General features: G+C 46.0%; 1 protein-coding gene across 1 annotated transcript in view; it reads right to left on the reverse strand.

Moving 5' to 3' along the window:
* LOC123772835 (uncharacterized) overlaps positions 1–16,499 on the reverse strand; it is a 328,724-nt gene that overhangs the window by 14,239 nt on the left and 297,986 nt on the right. The window contains exon 9 of the mRNA XM_069323215.1: positions 3,981–4,151. Coding sequence (XP_069179316.1) covers positions 3,981–4,151 — 171 coding nt within the window. The remainder of the gene's footprint in view (positions 1–3,980; positions 4,152–16,499) is intronic.

Here is a 16,499-nt window from a genome sequence, read left to right on the forward strand (position 1 = left end):
ACGAACCCATGACATAGCGCTCGCGGAACGCCAGGCGAGTGTCTTACCACTACACCACGGAGACTTTTATGTCCCCAGAGTCAAACTAAATCTGTGTAAACAAACTATGCAAATAAAGAGACCTAGTCTATGGAACTCACTCCCTAACGAATTAAAAAGCTGTCCAACTTATGCCTTATTCATAAGAAAAAACTAAATGTACCTAATTACATCTTAATAGTTTCCTACTCTGTGCTTCAAACTCTCACTGTTTCCTGCGCTACCCACTTCCCCAGCATGCATCTTCACCAATATAATAACTACTATCAACTTATATCATTGTTCTGTTAAACGAAAATTTTGGTACAATGTACCTATTAATACTACTCAAATTAAGCTACAATGTACCCGTTGATAATCCTCAAAATCTCTTACAATGTACCTATTAATATTCATTCAATTTTGCTACAATTACCTACTTAAAATTATCTTTTAGATTAAGGACCAGTCCGAAATGCATATTAGTCATTATTAGCATATTAGTGGCAAAGCCACTAATATGCTATGCATATTAGTGGCTTTGCAAGAAAGTAAAATCGTCAATGCTTTATACTCTCATAAACCCAAAGTACCTTATTGTATATATTAAAAAAAATGCTTAAGGGTTATTCACCTGGAAGAATATCTTAAATATTTAGCTTTTAGTGCCCACACCAAGATGTAGGGTTATATTATATAAGCGTGCTTGCAACACCACCTAAATATTTAAACATTCTGCTTCCATAATGAACATGTCCTAGGCTCGTGGGGCCCCTATGCTCGTGGGGACGCTGGGCAAGTGATAGCTGCCAACACCCTGTACCCTAAACACATTAATCTGTGGTAGCAGCCTGCACCCTGTACCCTAAACACCAGCATACTGTGGTAGCTGCCTACACCCTGTTCCCTAAACACAGTATACTGTGGTAGTTGTCTACACCCTGTACCCTAAATACATTAATCTGTGGTAGCAGCCTGCACCCTGTACCCTAAACACCAGCATACTGTGTGAGCTGCCTACACCTTGTTCACTAAACACAGCATACTGTGGTAGCTGCCTACACCCTGTACCCTAAACACAGCAAAGATAGATAGATGGAAAGATAGATTGGGGGAACAGAGACCCATATGGAGGCCCAGACACATGGAGAGCTAAGCTACTGGATGTGGCAACAAGAAACTTTCTAAGTCAACACGTCAAGGGACCGACAAGAACGAGAGGAGGGGATGAACCAGCCTTGCTTGATCTGATATTTACCCTAAATGAGTTGGATATAAGGGAAGTTGAGTTGGAAGCCCCCTTGGGAATGAGTGATCACAGTGTATTGAGCTTTGAGTACCTGGTTGAGCTCGGAATTATCACCCCCAAAAAAGAACTCGGAAACAAAGGGCTGGCGTACCGAAAGGGAAACTATGAGGAGATGAATAAATTCCTATGGGATATACATTGGGACACAGAACTCTGAACCAAGTCCGTACAAGACATGATGGACTATGTCACCCAAAAATGTCAGGAGGCTGTAAGCAGGTTTCTCCCAGCCCAACAGGTAAAAACAGAGAAGCAAAGGAAGAATCCGTGGTTTAATAGGGAATGTATGAAAACAAAGGAGCTGAACAAAAGGGCATGGAGGAACTTCCGTAATAACAGAACACCAGAAAGTAGAGAGAGATACCAGAGAACCAGGAACGAGTATGTTAGTGTGAGAAGAGCAGCTGAGAAAAGGTATGAAAATGATATAGCTAATAAAGCCAAGACCGAACCAAAGCTACTACACAGTCACATCAGGAGGAAGACAACAGTGAAGGAACAGGTGATGAAACTTAGGGTGGGCGAGGACAGGTACACAGAGAATGACAAAGAGGTGTGTGAAGAACTCAACAAAAGGTTCCAGGAGGTCTTTACAATAGAACAGGAAGAAGTCACGGCGCTAGGAGAGGTGGCAGCAAACCAGGTGACCTTGGAAAGGTTCGAAATTACAAGAGATGAGGTCAAGAAGCACCTATTGGAGCTGGATGTGAGAAAAGCTGTTGGGCCGGATGGAATCTCACCATGGGTATTGAAAGTGTGCAGGAGCACTTTGCTTGCCACTCTCCATAGTGTATAGTAGGTCACTGGAAACGGGAGACCTACCAGAAGTATGGAAGACTGCTAATGTAGTACCAATATTTAAAAAGGGTGACAGACAAGAGGCACTGAACTACAGGCCAGTGTCCTTAACTTGTATACCATGCAAGGTGATGGAGAAGATTGTGAGAAAAAAACCTAGTAACACATCTGGAGAGAAGAGACTTGTGACAACCCATCAACATGGGTTCAGGGAGGGTAAATCTTGCCTTACAGGCTTGATAGAATCCTACGATCAGGTGACAAAGATTAAGCAAGAAAGAGAAGGATGGGCGGACTGCATTTTTTTGGACTGTCGGAAAGCCTTTGACATAGTACCCCATAAAAGGTTGATGCATAAGCTGGAGAAGCAGGCAGGAGTAACTGGTAGGGCGCTCCAGTGGATAAGGGAATACCTAAGCAATAGGAAGCAGAGAGTTATAGTGAGGGGTGAGACCTCAGAATGGCGTGAAGTCACCAGTGGAGTCCCACAGGGCTCTGTACTTGGACCTATCCTGTTTCTGATATACGTAAATGATCTCATAGAGGGTGTAGACTCATTCCTCTCAATGTTTGCTGACGACGCCAAAATTATGAGAAGGATTAGGACAGAGGAGGACAGCTTGAGGCTTCAAGAAGACCTGGACAAGCTGCAGGAATGGTCGAACAAATGGCTGTTAGAGTTTAACCCAAGCAAATGTAATGTAATGAAGATAGGGGTAGGAAGCAGGAGACCAGATACAAGGTATCACTTGGGAGATGAAATACTTCAAGAGTCAGAGAGAGAGAAAGACCTGGGGGTTGATATCACGCCAGACCTGTCCCCTGAAGCTCATATCAAGAGGATAACATCAGCAGCATATGCCAGGTTGGCTAACATAAGAACGGCCTTTAGAAACTTGTGTAAGGAATCTTTCAGAACATTATATACCACATATGTCAGACCAATCCTGGAGTATGCGGTTCCAGCATGGAGTCCATATCTAGTCAAGCATAAGGCTAAACTGGAAAAGGTTCAAAGGTTTGCCACCAGACTAGTACCCGAGCTGAGAGGTATGAGCTACGAGGAGAGACTACGGGAATTGAACCTCACTTCGTTGGAAGACAGAAGAGTTAGGGGGGACATGATCACCACATTCAAGATTCTCAAGGGAATCGACAGGGTTGATAAAGACAGGCTATTTAACATAAGGGGGCACACGCACTAGGGAACACAGGTGGAAACTGAGTGCTCAAATGAGCCACAGAGATATTAGAAAGAACTTTTTTAGTATCAGAGTGGTTGACAAATGGAATGCATTAGGAAGCAATGTGGTGGAGGCTGACTCCATACACAGTTTCAAGTGTAGATATGATAGAGCCCAGTAGGCTCAGGAACCTGTACACCTGTTGAGTGACGGTTGAGATGCGGGACCAAAGAGCCAGAGCTCAACCCCCGCAAGCACAACTAGGTGAGTACAGCATACTGTTGTAGCCGCCTACACCCTGTACCCTAAACACAGTATACTGTGGTAGCTGCCTACACCCTGTACCCTAAACACAGCATACTGTTGTAGCCGCCTACACTCTGTACCCTAAACACCAGCATACTGTTGTAGCCGCCTACACCCTGTACCCTAAACACAGCATACTGTGGTAGCTGCCAACACCCTGTACCCTAAACACAGCATACTGTAGTAGCTGCCTACACCCTGTACCCTAAACACAGCATACTGTGGTAGCTGCCTACACCCTGTACCCTAAACACAGCATACTGTGGTAGCTGCCTACACCCTGTACCCTAAACACAGCATACTGTGGTAGCTGCCAACACCCTGTACCCTAAACACAGCATACTGTGGTAGAACTTTGATCTCACCTCCTGCCCTGTGGTGGCGGGGTACGACTTGCTCATCATACAGTTGAAGAACTCCACTTGTGTATCGATGGGGAGGGAGTCCTGAGCACAGGCCATCACCTTGTTCCCGTGGCACTCGTCAGGGCCATGCTGGCACTCGAACTCGTAGTCCCCAGTTCCAGTTGGTGTGGCCTGTGGCACAAAAACAAATAGACACATTACCAAGACATATTTCATTAATTCCTGTTATACTACTGTCATGTCTGCTTAGTAGCCGAACCTCAACCACATGGTAAACTTACTGCATATAGACCTATATATATTTTTCCAGAGTAATGGTACGATGCTTTCACAGCGATCTGAACATAAAACTGACAGGCTCAACAGACGTAAAAATTATTTATGTTTACAAATAAATTTAAGACATACAATAAAATGTTTACTGAAAGTCTAGTGAATTAATATAACTAGATTAAGATGAAAGTTTAAGAGTATTGCAGTTTCCAATCTTTAAAGAAATTATAAGTTCTAAAAAATTTGCTTATTTGACGACATTAAAATATATTAGGGGACCATGATGCCATGAGAGGCGGCCATGGGAGGCCTCACAAAATGGGAGAGGGGGAGGGCGGCCAATGGAAATAGTGGCGATCTAGAGTAAAAGAGGAATGTAAAGAATTATTTAACAAGAGAAGAATTGGACTTCTTTAACCCTTTGACTGCGGAAGACCGCAACACTCCTCGCTTTCCACCCTTCCCCTTCATCTTTGGCCTCAAAAACAGGCCCTCCTTGCTCAAATCAAGTCTTGTCAAATGTCTCAAAAGTATATTTTCTACAGCTTTTAACGTTCGTCCAGACACCTCAAGTAGGTAAGTAATTATCAAGGGAAGGCACCAAACCGGGAAGGCTATGTAGCACCATCAAAGTGAAGAATAATCAGAGGGCGCTAAATATCACCAAGGATGCCAATACGAGAACAAAAAACGCATAAGGCAAACGATATCAAAAGTATCCGAGTCACCAAGAATTCTATTGAGGGACAGGTGACCGTGAGGGGCGGTCGGAAAGCAAGACATACGCTCGTTCTGGAAGTCAGGACATTCAAGAACGACATGCACGACCGTAAGAGGGACAATGCAACTAGGACAATAAGAAGCAGGACGGCGCTCCATCAAGTGACCATGGGTTAAGCGAGTATGGCCAATACGCAACCTCGCCAGAGCCGTTTCCCATCGCCGGTTACGGTGGTAGGAGGACGGCCACGAAGAAACACAACATTTAAGAGTACGTAGATTGTTACCAGTAACAGACGACCAAGAAGCCTGCCAACATGTAAGGACGGAGGAATGGATAACTGGGTAAAAGTCGGAATATGGAATACCTTTACGAGAGATGGGACAAGAGCGGACAGCTTCCTTCGCGGCAGCATCCACACGCTCATTTAAAGACACACCAATATGGCTGGGAACCCAACAAAACTCAACCGACTTAAATTTACTGTGAACTATAAACATCCAAAACTGCATCTCGACAATCACTGGATGAACCGGAGTAAAGGCCCCGAGAACGACGAGGGCACTACGAGAGTCAACAACAACAACAAAGGAAGACTGACAACGAGAAAACAGGAGACTAAGAGCATAAAGAATAGCATAAAGCTCTGTTGTGAAAATGCTAGTCTCCGGAGGTAAGCGACACATATAAGTGCGATCAGGAAAAACAACAGAGTAACCAACACCAGAAACAGAGCGGGAGTGAGGAAAAGTGCTCAAGGAAAAGGCGTTTTAGAACCGTAGGAGGGATAAAAGCAGTGATGCGGAACAAGGAAGTACAAAACTGCGGAAGGGGGACTCTCCACGGGGTAAATAAAGAACAACACGAGGAGAAACATTAGAAATACGAACGGAAAGAGAATCCTGTAAGTGAGATAACCGGACAGAAAGAGGGAAGTGGTGAAGAGGAACAGGAACCGTAGGAGGGGTAAAAGTTAAAGCACGACAGAGGCGAGAGGATGTTGTAAGGACCGCGCAAGATAGCAAAGACAGTGTTACGAACCCGGATCCAGCGTCCGAGCAAGGAGCAGTAACGACTACGCCATCTGTGGGTCAGCTCCCGAAACCCCCGCCAAACGAACGACGACACCGTATGAGGACGGCGAATATCGGCCACAAGGGCCAGTTTCCAGTCCTGTGTAGCTCACAACACAGCCGCTCCTGACCTCTGGTGAGGTGGTGCTCCGACGACAGCGCCATCTATGGACTGGATACGTCAGGTGTTTGCGCCCGAGCCCGTAAGTGAGGTGTATTAGTGTCCCGGTTATTGATGACGTGTCTGTTTACAGAGTCGACCTGGGACCGCTGTGTTGAGGGTTGAGTCAGTCTACCCGAGGCAGCCAGTCTCCATACTGTGAAGTTTGCTGCAGCTGTTGTGACGTCGTCCCCCCGGAAGAACACTGTGGTGTGTTAGCCTGCCATTGGAGTGGCAGTGAAAGGATTTACCCGGGACCGACTGTTGGAGACGATCATCCACTGGGGTATTGAGGACAGGAGGGTGATTTGTGATATCACACGAGATTCCTGTCTAGGGCGTACCCCTTATATCGTTCGTGGAGTGGCCGTACCAGCCTTGGTGGCTCAGAACCTGCCAGCAGACCAGCTGGACGTGTGGTTGACGGCCTCCACGACGGTGCCCCCAGTGGACCTGTGTTTTGGCTGACCTGTGGCCAGGGTAGGCTCAACTTCTTTGGATATTTCGATGTGTCGGCCACGAAGAAGCACCAAGGACTCAGCACCAAGTGGTGTGGCACCAGCGTCTTCAGCAGAAGACAACGATTATGGATTAATCCCCTTGTATAGTGTTAATACCCCCCCTCTTGTGTAACCATTTTATATATTATTTATTGGTGACGGACATTATATTATATTAAGTTTTTGCCTTTATTTCCCTTCCCCTTTAAGTTACTTGCGTCACGGATCGCATCCCTTGAAAGCCACTGCTGGCTTGGGGTCGGATATAACTTCCTCTAACAACATCAGAGTAAGAACCCCGTTGCGTCCCGAGAGGGCCGTAACAGACAGTAGCGATCACAGTGGTCCTGGAGAGAGAGGAAGCCAGTGTCATCATACAAGCTAAGGACGGGAGTCAAACGAAAGGCACGAGAACTGAGGCATAACCCAGAATGGTGCAAAGCATCATGACAGTGAAGAGTAGAAGGAGAAGCAGACGAGTAAGCAGGGCAACAATAATCGAGCTTAGACAGGACGAGAGAGGAATGTAAAGCAAGGAGAGTGCGTCTATCTGCCCCCCAAGAAGTATGGTACAACACCCGAAGGAGGGTAAGGGCCTTAGAGCACTCAACACGGAGGTAAGAGATATGAGGAGACCAAGACAAACGAGTGTCAAGGAATAACCCCAAAAGCTTCGCAGAATCTTTGTACTCAAGGGGATGACCATAAAATGACAAAGAGGGACGAAGAACAACCCGTTTCCGAGTAAAAGTCATGGCACAAGCCTTAGTAATAGAGAACGTGAAGCCATGCAAGGTGGCCCAAGACGAAACGGCATCAATCGCAAGTTGAAGCCGGCGTTGAAGGAGAGGCGAATCATTACCCTGACAGCAAAAGGTAAGATCATCGACAGAGGGCGGAAAAGATGCCTGAAGGAAGAGAGAAAAGAAGACCATTGAGGGCAACCAGAAAAAGAGTAGTGCTCAGAACACTACCCTGGGGCATACCTTCGTATTGCTGAAAAGAGGCAGAGAGAGCGGTACCAAGCCTCACCTGAAAGGAACGACGAGAGGGGAAGCTGCGGAGAAAGAGAGGGAGATGACCACGAAGGCCAAAAGAATGAAGCTGGGATAGAATATGATATCGCCAAGTGGTGTCGTAAGCCTTTTTCAGGTCGAAAAGGACGGCAACAACGGAGGTCTTCGCAGCAAAAGCAGTACAAATATAGACCTCCAAGTTCACCAGGACATATGTCGTGCTGCGGCACTTGCGGAAACCAAATTGAGAAGGGGAGAGGAGGTGATGGTGTTCCAGGAACCACATCAGACGAACGTTAACCATTCGTTCAAAGAGTTTGCAGACAACTTGTGAGGGCAATAGGGCGAAAGTCCTTAGGGGATGTTCCCAGAGACCCTGGTTTGCGAACAGGGAGGACAATGGCATCGAGCCAGTCCTCAGGGACTGACGACGACTCCCAGATACGATTATACAGACTCGGTAAATACTGAGACATGCACGAAGGGAGATGGCAAAGCATCTCATAATGAATACCATCGGAGCCCGCCGCCGTAGAACCGCAGAAGGCCAGGGCAGAACGAAGTTCAGAGAGAGAGAGTAGGGATCGTTATAGGGAAGTCGAAGACGAGTGCAGAAATCTAAAGGACGAGACTCAAGGACAGGTTTACGAAGAAGGAAAGATTGGGGAAGATGAAGACCAGAGCTAACAGAAGAAAAGTGGGAACCCAGTTTGGTAGCGACCTGCAACGGGTCCACCACAAGAGTACCACAGAGGTGAAGGACCAGTGAAACATCGGGAACGAACTTACCCGCTATCTTGTGGATACGCTTCCAGATCTGCAGCAGAGGAGTTTCGGACGTGATGGTGGAGACATAAGATGCCCAACATTCACGTTTAGCCATAAGGATGGCCCTACGGGCCACCGCACTCGCTTTCCGAAAGAAAAGAAAAGAATCGGCCGTCTGCCGACGGCGGTGCCTCTTCCAGGTTGCACGCTTACAGCGGACAGCCCGACCACAGTCCGCATTCCACCAGGGAACGCACTTCCATGCACCCCAAGAGGAAGAGCGAGGAATAGAGCGGAGGGCAGCGTCGAAGACAGTGTCATGGAAAAGGAGGAGAGCGCGAGGGAGAGGCAGAAGAGAGAGAGCAGCACTGAGGGTAAATAGGTTCCAGTCCGCTTTAGCAAACTGCCAACTAAGGAAGGAGAGGGAAGGGCGAAAAGAGAAAAAGGAAACAAGGATGGGGAAATGATCACTGCCATGGAGGTCATCAAGAACCTACCATGTGAAATCTACGTAAAGAGAAGAAGAGCAGAGAGAAAGATCAAGACAAGAAAGGGTGCGAGTTCGAGAGTCCTAATGAGTGGGCTCACCAGAATTCAGAAGAGATGGGGAAGAAGAGAGGATAAACGGCTCAAGAAGGCGACCTCGGGTATTCGTCAGAACGTCACCCCAAAGAGAATGACGACAATTGAAATCACCCAGCAGGAGCACAGGCTCCGGCAAGGAGTCCAGGTGGTGTTTCAGATCAGGAAGAGAAAGCGGGACACTCAGGGGAAGATAAATGGAACTGTGTACCATTTCCCCACAAAGATACGAGCAGCTGAACAATGGAGAGGCGAAGGAAAAAGTAAGGGGACAAAGGGAACATCAGAGCGAATCAAGAGAGCAGAAGAATTAGGAGCCCCAGCAACAGTTAGGGTGGGGGGGGGGGAGAGAAAGGAATAGCCACGAAAGCGACCAGGACGAGCACCAAGCATCGGCTCCTGGAGACAGACACAAAGGGGCGAAAACCACGAAATCAGAAGTTGGAGTTCGAGGAAATTGGCGTAATAACCTTAAAGGTTCCATTGAAGAATAGACATCGACGAGAAGAGAAAGGACAACAACAGAGAAGAAGGAAGAAACAAAGGCGAAAGAGCAACAGAGCACGTTAAAGAATATCAGGGTCAGCAAAGTCAGGGTTAGGGGGCATGAGTAAACTGAGCAAAGACGGAGGGAAGGAAGCGGGAGAACAGACCAGGTGGGCGGGCGGGGTCCGTAAGAGGAGGAGGAAGAAGAGGAAGAGACAACGGAGAGGAGCAGGCAAATACAGCAGCAGGAAGAGGTGAAGTAGAAACAGGGGAGCGCACCTCAGCAAGGGCAGCAAACGAGAGGGAAGCGGGGCCCAAAGAAGCCTCCATAGCAGGAACAAGGGGCGCAACCACTGAAATGGGAGGGGAAGGAGCAATAGAGCCAGAAGTAGGGGCCGAGGAAGAAAGCGAAATTTTCTTACCCGCCGGGGAGGAGGAAGGAGAGGAGCCAGGCTTACGCTTCTGACTTAAAGGGACCGGTGTCCCAGCAACTACGTACCGGGCAATGGATTCCAGCGTCTCAACAGGAGAAACTGAACGAGAGCACACACGATGGCTGTTAGGAGAGCGATGGTCATCAGCCCGCACCGACAGGCGGCGGAGTGAGTCAATAGATGGAGGAGAAGGATGGGAAGGAGGAACGGAAGGAGACGAGGAAGAAGACACAGGAGACATGACAGACCGGGTAGAAAGAAGGGGAACCCCAGACAGAGGACCAGGAGGGGGACCCTTCGGGACAGAACTCAAAGGAACAGAGGAGGGGGTAGTGGGCGTATCAGGGTTCAAGGCCCGGAAATGGTTGTGAGTCTGAGAAAGGTGGGAAGGACGAGGAGAGGAAGAGCGCAACACGCGAGCATAAGAGACGTTAGCATAAGGCGGGAGCCGGCGAACCTGGCGCCGCACCTCAGGAAAAGATAAACGCTCCCGGTGCTTCAAGTTGAGGACGGCTGCCTCAAGCTTGTAATGGATACAGGCACAGGAGAAGGTAGGATGGGCCTCACCGCAGTTGAGGCAGCGAGCCTGGGAAGAAGTACTCACCTAATTGTGTTTGCGGGGGTTGAGCTTTGGCTCTTTGGTCCCGCCTCTCAACTGTCAATCAACTGATGAACAGATTCCTGAGCCTACTGGGCTCTATCATATCTACATATGAAACTATGTATGGAGTCGGCCTCCACCACATCACTTCCTAGTGCATTCCATTTATTAACTACTCTGACACTGAAAAAATTCTTTCTAACATCTCTGTGGCTCATCTGGGTACTAAGTTTTCACCTGTGTCCCCTTGTTCGTGTCCCACCCGTGCTGAAGAGTTTGTCTTTGTCCACCCTGTCAATTCCCCAGAGAATTTTGTAGGTGGTTATCATGACTCCCCTTACTCTTCTGTTTTCCAGGGATGTGAGGATCAGCTCCTTTAGCCTTTCCTCGTAGCTCATTCCTCTCAGTTCCGGGACGAGCCTGGTGGCATACCGCTGAATCTTCTCTAACTTTGTCTTGTGTTTAACTAGGTATGGACTCCAGGCTGGAGCTGCATACTCCAGGATTGGTCTTATATAAGTGGTATACAGGGTTCTGAAAGATTCCTTACACAAGTTTCTAAAGGCAGTTGTTATGTTAGCCAATTTAGCATATGCCGCTGATATTCTTTTGATGTGGGCCTCTGGGGACAGGTTCGGTGAGATATCAACCCCCAGATCCTTCTCTCTATTTGACTCTTGTGCACTCCGTGCACTCCGACTTAGAGTGACCTTCGCCCCCACACAAAAGACAGAGACAGTCCCAGAGTAGCGGAGGACACCATGCCCAAACCTCCAGCACTTGTTACAAAGCCGAGGAGAAGGAATATACTCCTGGACAGAGCACCTTGCACCAGCAAAAATGACAGAGGATGGAAGACAATTGACAAGAGTACCATCAAAGGTGATCTTCACAACCCGAAGGGGTTGACGACGACGACCACGAGGGGGGCGAGTAAACGAGTCTACCTGGAGGACAGAATGTCCTTGGGCATCAAGGATATGCCGAATGTCATCGTGGCAGTCCTGCAGATTCCGAACACCAGTCGCAACATGGCGCGGGAGGAGAATAGTGCCAACACTGGCATTCAACCGAGTGTTCTTTGAGACCCGAACAGGGATATCGCCAAGGCAGGATAAGGCAGCCAAGCAGGAAGCTGCATCCTGAGAAGGAGCAGCAACGACACGTGTACCGAGATGAGTGGGGTTGAAGGTAACAGATGCATCCACGGAATCAACAAGATGCCGATGGAGGGAGAAATCGTCAGGAGGCGCAGAATCAAGAGGGAGGAGATCCAAGTATTTGGCCCATGAAGTGGAACCAAACAAGGCCTGATACGCATCAGTACGGGAAGGAATCGAGCGAGTGCGGCCGTGGCGTCAAAAGGCGCAGTAGTCACAACGAGAGACTTAGCCGCACCAGGGGATGAAGTGGTCACCACTGGGGGCTTGAGGCTCGACCCAACCATAGAGGAGGGAGGGGAGTTGGAGGAAGAAGTCAGGAGAGTCAAAGGAGGAGAGAGGTCGGGGCCCAATGCAGCGGAGGCTACAGAGCCCGGTCTTCCAATACAGGCCGATTCGGGGGCTTGGTCGCCTACCCCACGAGCCTGAGAGGGTACAACAGAAACATTCAATGACATACAGACGAAGAGTGATAAATTCATCCACGAATGTGCCCTCATACCCACCATGGAGCCACAATTAGAGGCAGGACACCCAACAGGAAGCTATTGTGGGTCCCCTAGGGGTGCTTTGTGAGTATATGCCCCACAAACGCCACCTTAAGAACCGTCAGTCCGTCGAGATCGGGTTCAGTGACAAAAGGGGGAGTGACAATAAAAGGTTCCCCTCGCTCGAGACGTTGGGTACTACAGTTCTACGGTTGCAAGAGTATGCCTCCTCAAGCACCCGGGCGTCAAAATAGAAGAAGTCCTAAGAAATAATCCAAAACAAGCAAAAGGTCGGCAGGAAACGACAAGCAGATAGGAGAAGAGGGGGGAGAAAAACGAAACAGGAGGAAAAGTCGTTCAGCATAATTAGAGAGGACAGCAGCAGGAGCACAAGGCCACAAAAGGACAGAGGACTGTCCCAAGGAGCATCACACTCCGGCAGCCGCCCACTGAGCCCCCCTCATGGCGTCAACGGGCTGAACAGGGAGGAGGGCTGTCCTCGTTGAGGCCACTAGGGTTAGTGGCGCTCAGGTAAATCAGGTAAGAGGACAGAGTGCTGACTGGGGCCAAAGTTTGAATTTGTTCTAATAGAGTTGTATTGAGTAATTAGAGGAAGATGACTTTGGGTAGTAGAACCCAAGCACAGATACCATAATTGATATAGGCATAGATGAGAAATTAATAGAGCGTTACCAAGGCAGGGCAAGGTACATAATATCTGATCTTAGAAAGAATGCCATCCGTTTTAGAAACTTTTGTTTGTATATTTTGATGTGGCCCTGGAAATTCAGCTTATCAACGAGAATACCAAGGAATTTACCATCTACTTTGTAACTAGTTTGGATATTGTTAATTCTTACATTAATTTGATGCGAGGCTTTATTAGCAAACAAAATATAGAAGGTTTAGTCAATGTTAACGTTGAGTTTGCTAGCAGTTAGCCAAAGATGGACTTTATTTACTTCAGTATTCTGTGTCATTCAGAAGAAGAGAGTTTGGACTGGAGACAATGAAGGTTGTGTCAGCAGCAAATAAAATTGGCTTGAGATGTTGAGAGGCATTTGGAAGGTCATTAATGTATACGAGTAGGAGTATCAAGTTACTCCTACTAATCAATGCATCATTGGTGTTTTTTTTTGGGTCTGAAGCCATATTGGAGAGCTAAGTATATTGTGTAACTAGATAAGAGTAATGCTGCTTGTAGATTAGCTTTTCAAATATTTTAGACAAGGTTGGCAGAATTAATATAGGTCTGAAATTGTTGACATCAGTGAGATCACCACATTTATGGACTAAAGTTACTCCTGCTTTTTTAGAATATCTGGAAAGGTTTGGACTTCAAGTGATTTGTTGTAGAGCAATGCAATGGCTGGAGCTAAAAATCTGGAAGCTTTTTTGTAAATTAGAGTTGGTATCTCAGCAAGGGCATTTGACTTTGTTTTAAGGAAATCCATTAACATCAAAGGAATTAGCGGGAGTTAGGTACATGACTCTGGATAGTTTCCTGTGTGGTAGATATCCCATCCTCCTTAACATTAGTTAGGGAGGATGGGATATCATTTGGAAGGGATGAGCCAGTGGATGAAAAGAAAGTATTGAATTTAATGGCAGTGTCAGAGGCAGAATGTACACCATCTTTACTGGCTAGGAGTATTGGTTTCTTATTCAAGATCTTCTTTGATCCTAAAATTTGGGAAATAGTGCTCCATGTTTTCTTAATGTTACCCTTAATTTGATTGAATTTATTTTCATAGTTTATTTTGGCTCTCCTAATAAGTTTGGACAGCATTGATGAGTATCTCCTTGAAACTTCTTTGGAGATGACCCCTAACCTATACTTCTCATAGTCATTTTTTTTATTAATAGAATTATGTATACGCTTACTATGCCATGTATTGTTTAACCTTTTAGTTGTGACATGTTTAGTTAGCGTTGGACAGTGGGTATTATAGAGGCTCAGACTTTTGTGAAAAAATATTTGCAATGCAAGGATGATGTTCACTATGTTACCTATTTCAGTCTCCTAGTTGATATTAGAAGCAGCAGCATTAAAGTTGCTTATAGAAGATTCATTGTGCAGCCTAAAGCTTATCTTCATTGCATCTAGAGGTGGTTTACTAATGCTGTTTAGGAGAAATGTTGGGTAATGGTCCAACCCATCCTCTTGCAAATTACGTCACTTTCCGCTCGTATGTGTACTCAGGCTAAAAATCGACCAAATTCAAAATGAAATCGGTTTACGAAAATTACGTACTGAACGGCTTCCAGTTTTGGGTCCTCTGGCTTAGGCTGTTAGGTTAGGAAATGAAACTTTTCATTAACTGTTTTCATTACGTTTTGAAATTTTAGGAGAACTTCCTGCCCTCCTAACCTACCAGAGGACCCTTAACTTATTGTTTGGAGAACAACAAATCCAAAATTTATTTTCAATTATTTTGCATGTTCAAATTACAGCCTTTTTTGGCCGTAACACATACGAGTGAAAAGTGACGAAATTTGTAAGAGAAAAGGTTGGATAGTATGTTAGTCCAGACGTGGTCAAGAGTAGATGCAGTCGTTTCAGTAATTCTAGAAGGTTTAGTAATTAAGGGTATGAGCAAGCAGGAATTCATGCAGTTGAGGAAACTAGCAACTTGAGGGTTATCAGGCTCACAAAAGGTCAATATTAAAATCCCCTAATATTATTAGTAGGTTTTAAGTTTGTTCGTTAGTATTAGATTTCTAAGGTTAGAGTTGAATTCAGCAACATCAGTGTTAGGAATTTTGTAAACTGCTCCCACAGTCAGGTCAGCCTTGACAGACAAAGACATACTCGCCACAGGTGTCTAGTTTTAATTACTTTTAAGCATTTCAGTTTTCAGTACCACCACCTCTCTGGATTGACCGAAAGTGGTGAATTGCGAAATAGTTCGGTATGTTAAAGAGTTGTGTTGTATCCTCTTTCAACCCACGTTTTAGCAAGTATAATAAAGGTGAATTTGTTGTCAACTGTTTGAATTAGGCCACTAACATCTTACATTCAAGTTAATCACAGATACATCGTGATAATGTGTTAATACATTGTTTACTTCGTATGCTGTATAATATAATGATCAATTAAAGTGATGATTGTCATTTACACTTTATTAGAGGTTTAGTTCTGGGTCTATACTAGATTGCATAAGGAGGCTATTTGATGGAAAAATGGTAAAGGTACAATTACTGATACAATGTAAAGAGAAAACAAATAAAATAAACTAATTTCAGTACAATAATGTAATTTGAAGCAATTACAAAAAAAATAAATATAAAAATAACTATCTTCTTGAGGTTATCTTGAGATGATTTCGGGACTTAACGTCTCCGCGGCCCGGTCCTCGACCAGGCCTTCGTTTTGTTACATTCACCCCCAGGAAGCAGTCCGTAGCACCTGTAACTCCCAAGTACCTATTTACTGATAGGTGAAGAGGCGCATCGGGATGAAAGAAACTGCCCATTTGATTCCGCCTCTACCGGGGATCGAACCTGGAACCTCAGGACTACAAATTTGAAGCGCTGTTCACTCAGCTGTCAGTCCCATTTATGTGGAGCTCTAAAGACAGATGCAGGCGATGAGTCACAATAACGTGGCTGAAGTATGTTGACCAGACCACACACTAGAAGGTGAAGGGACGAAGACGTTTCGGTCCGTCCTGGACCATTCTCAAGTCGATTGAGTGAATGGTCCAGGACGGACCGAAACGTCGTCGTCCCTTCTAAAGACAGAGTTGGATTCCCTACGGAACGAGCTACAACAGCTGAAACAACAAGAAGAAACACAGAAGGAGACCAGTATTAAAATGTCCTCTCCTTGGAATGTCACAAAGGACAGAGATCTTAAGAAGACTCTGGCAAGGCCACCAACCGATGTCTTAAAACCATCCACCTCATTCACCGTGTTGGAGGACGAGTGCCGAGGGAAGCCGGCAGTTCCAAAGAAGTGTAAGAAACAAAATAAACGAGTTAAATGCTCTTGTCTGTACAGAAAAAGAGAGATATTATTGCACTTACCGAAACGTGGATGAATGTAGAAAATAGAGAACTATTAGCTGAATATCAAATGGATTTAAACTATTTCACACAGATGGATATATTAGACGAGGAGGGGGAGTAGCCATATGTGTCAGGGACAATTTGAAATGTAGTCTCAAAGAGGGAATCAAAACTGAGCCCCACACAGAAACTATTTGGATAGAATTAAACGAAAAATCAAATATTATTATAATAGGAGTTATATAT

This window comes from Procambarus clarkii, chromosome 12, assembly GCF_040958095.1.
Source record: "Procambarus clarkii isolate CNS0578487 chromosome 12, FALCON_Pclarkii_2.0, whole genome shotgun sequence".
In the NCBI taxonomy this organism is placed as follows: Eukaryota; Metazoa; Arthropoda; class Malacostraca; order Decapoda; family Cambaridae; genus Procambarus; species Procambarus clarkii.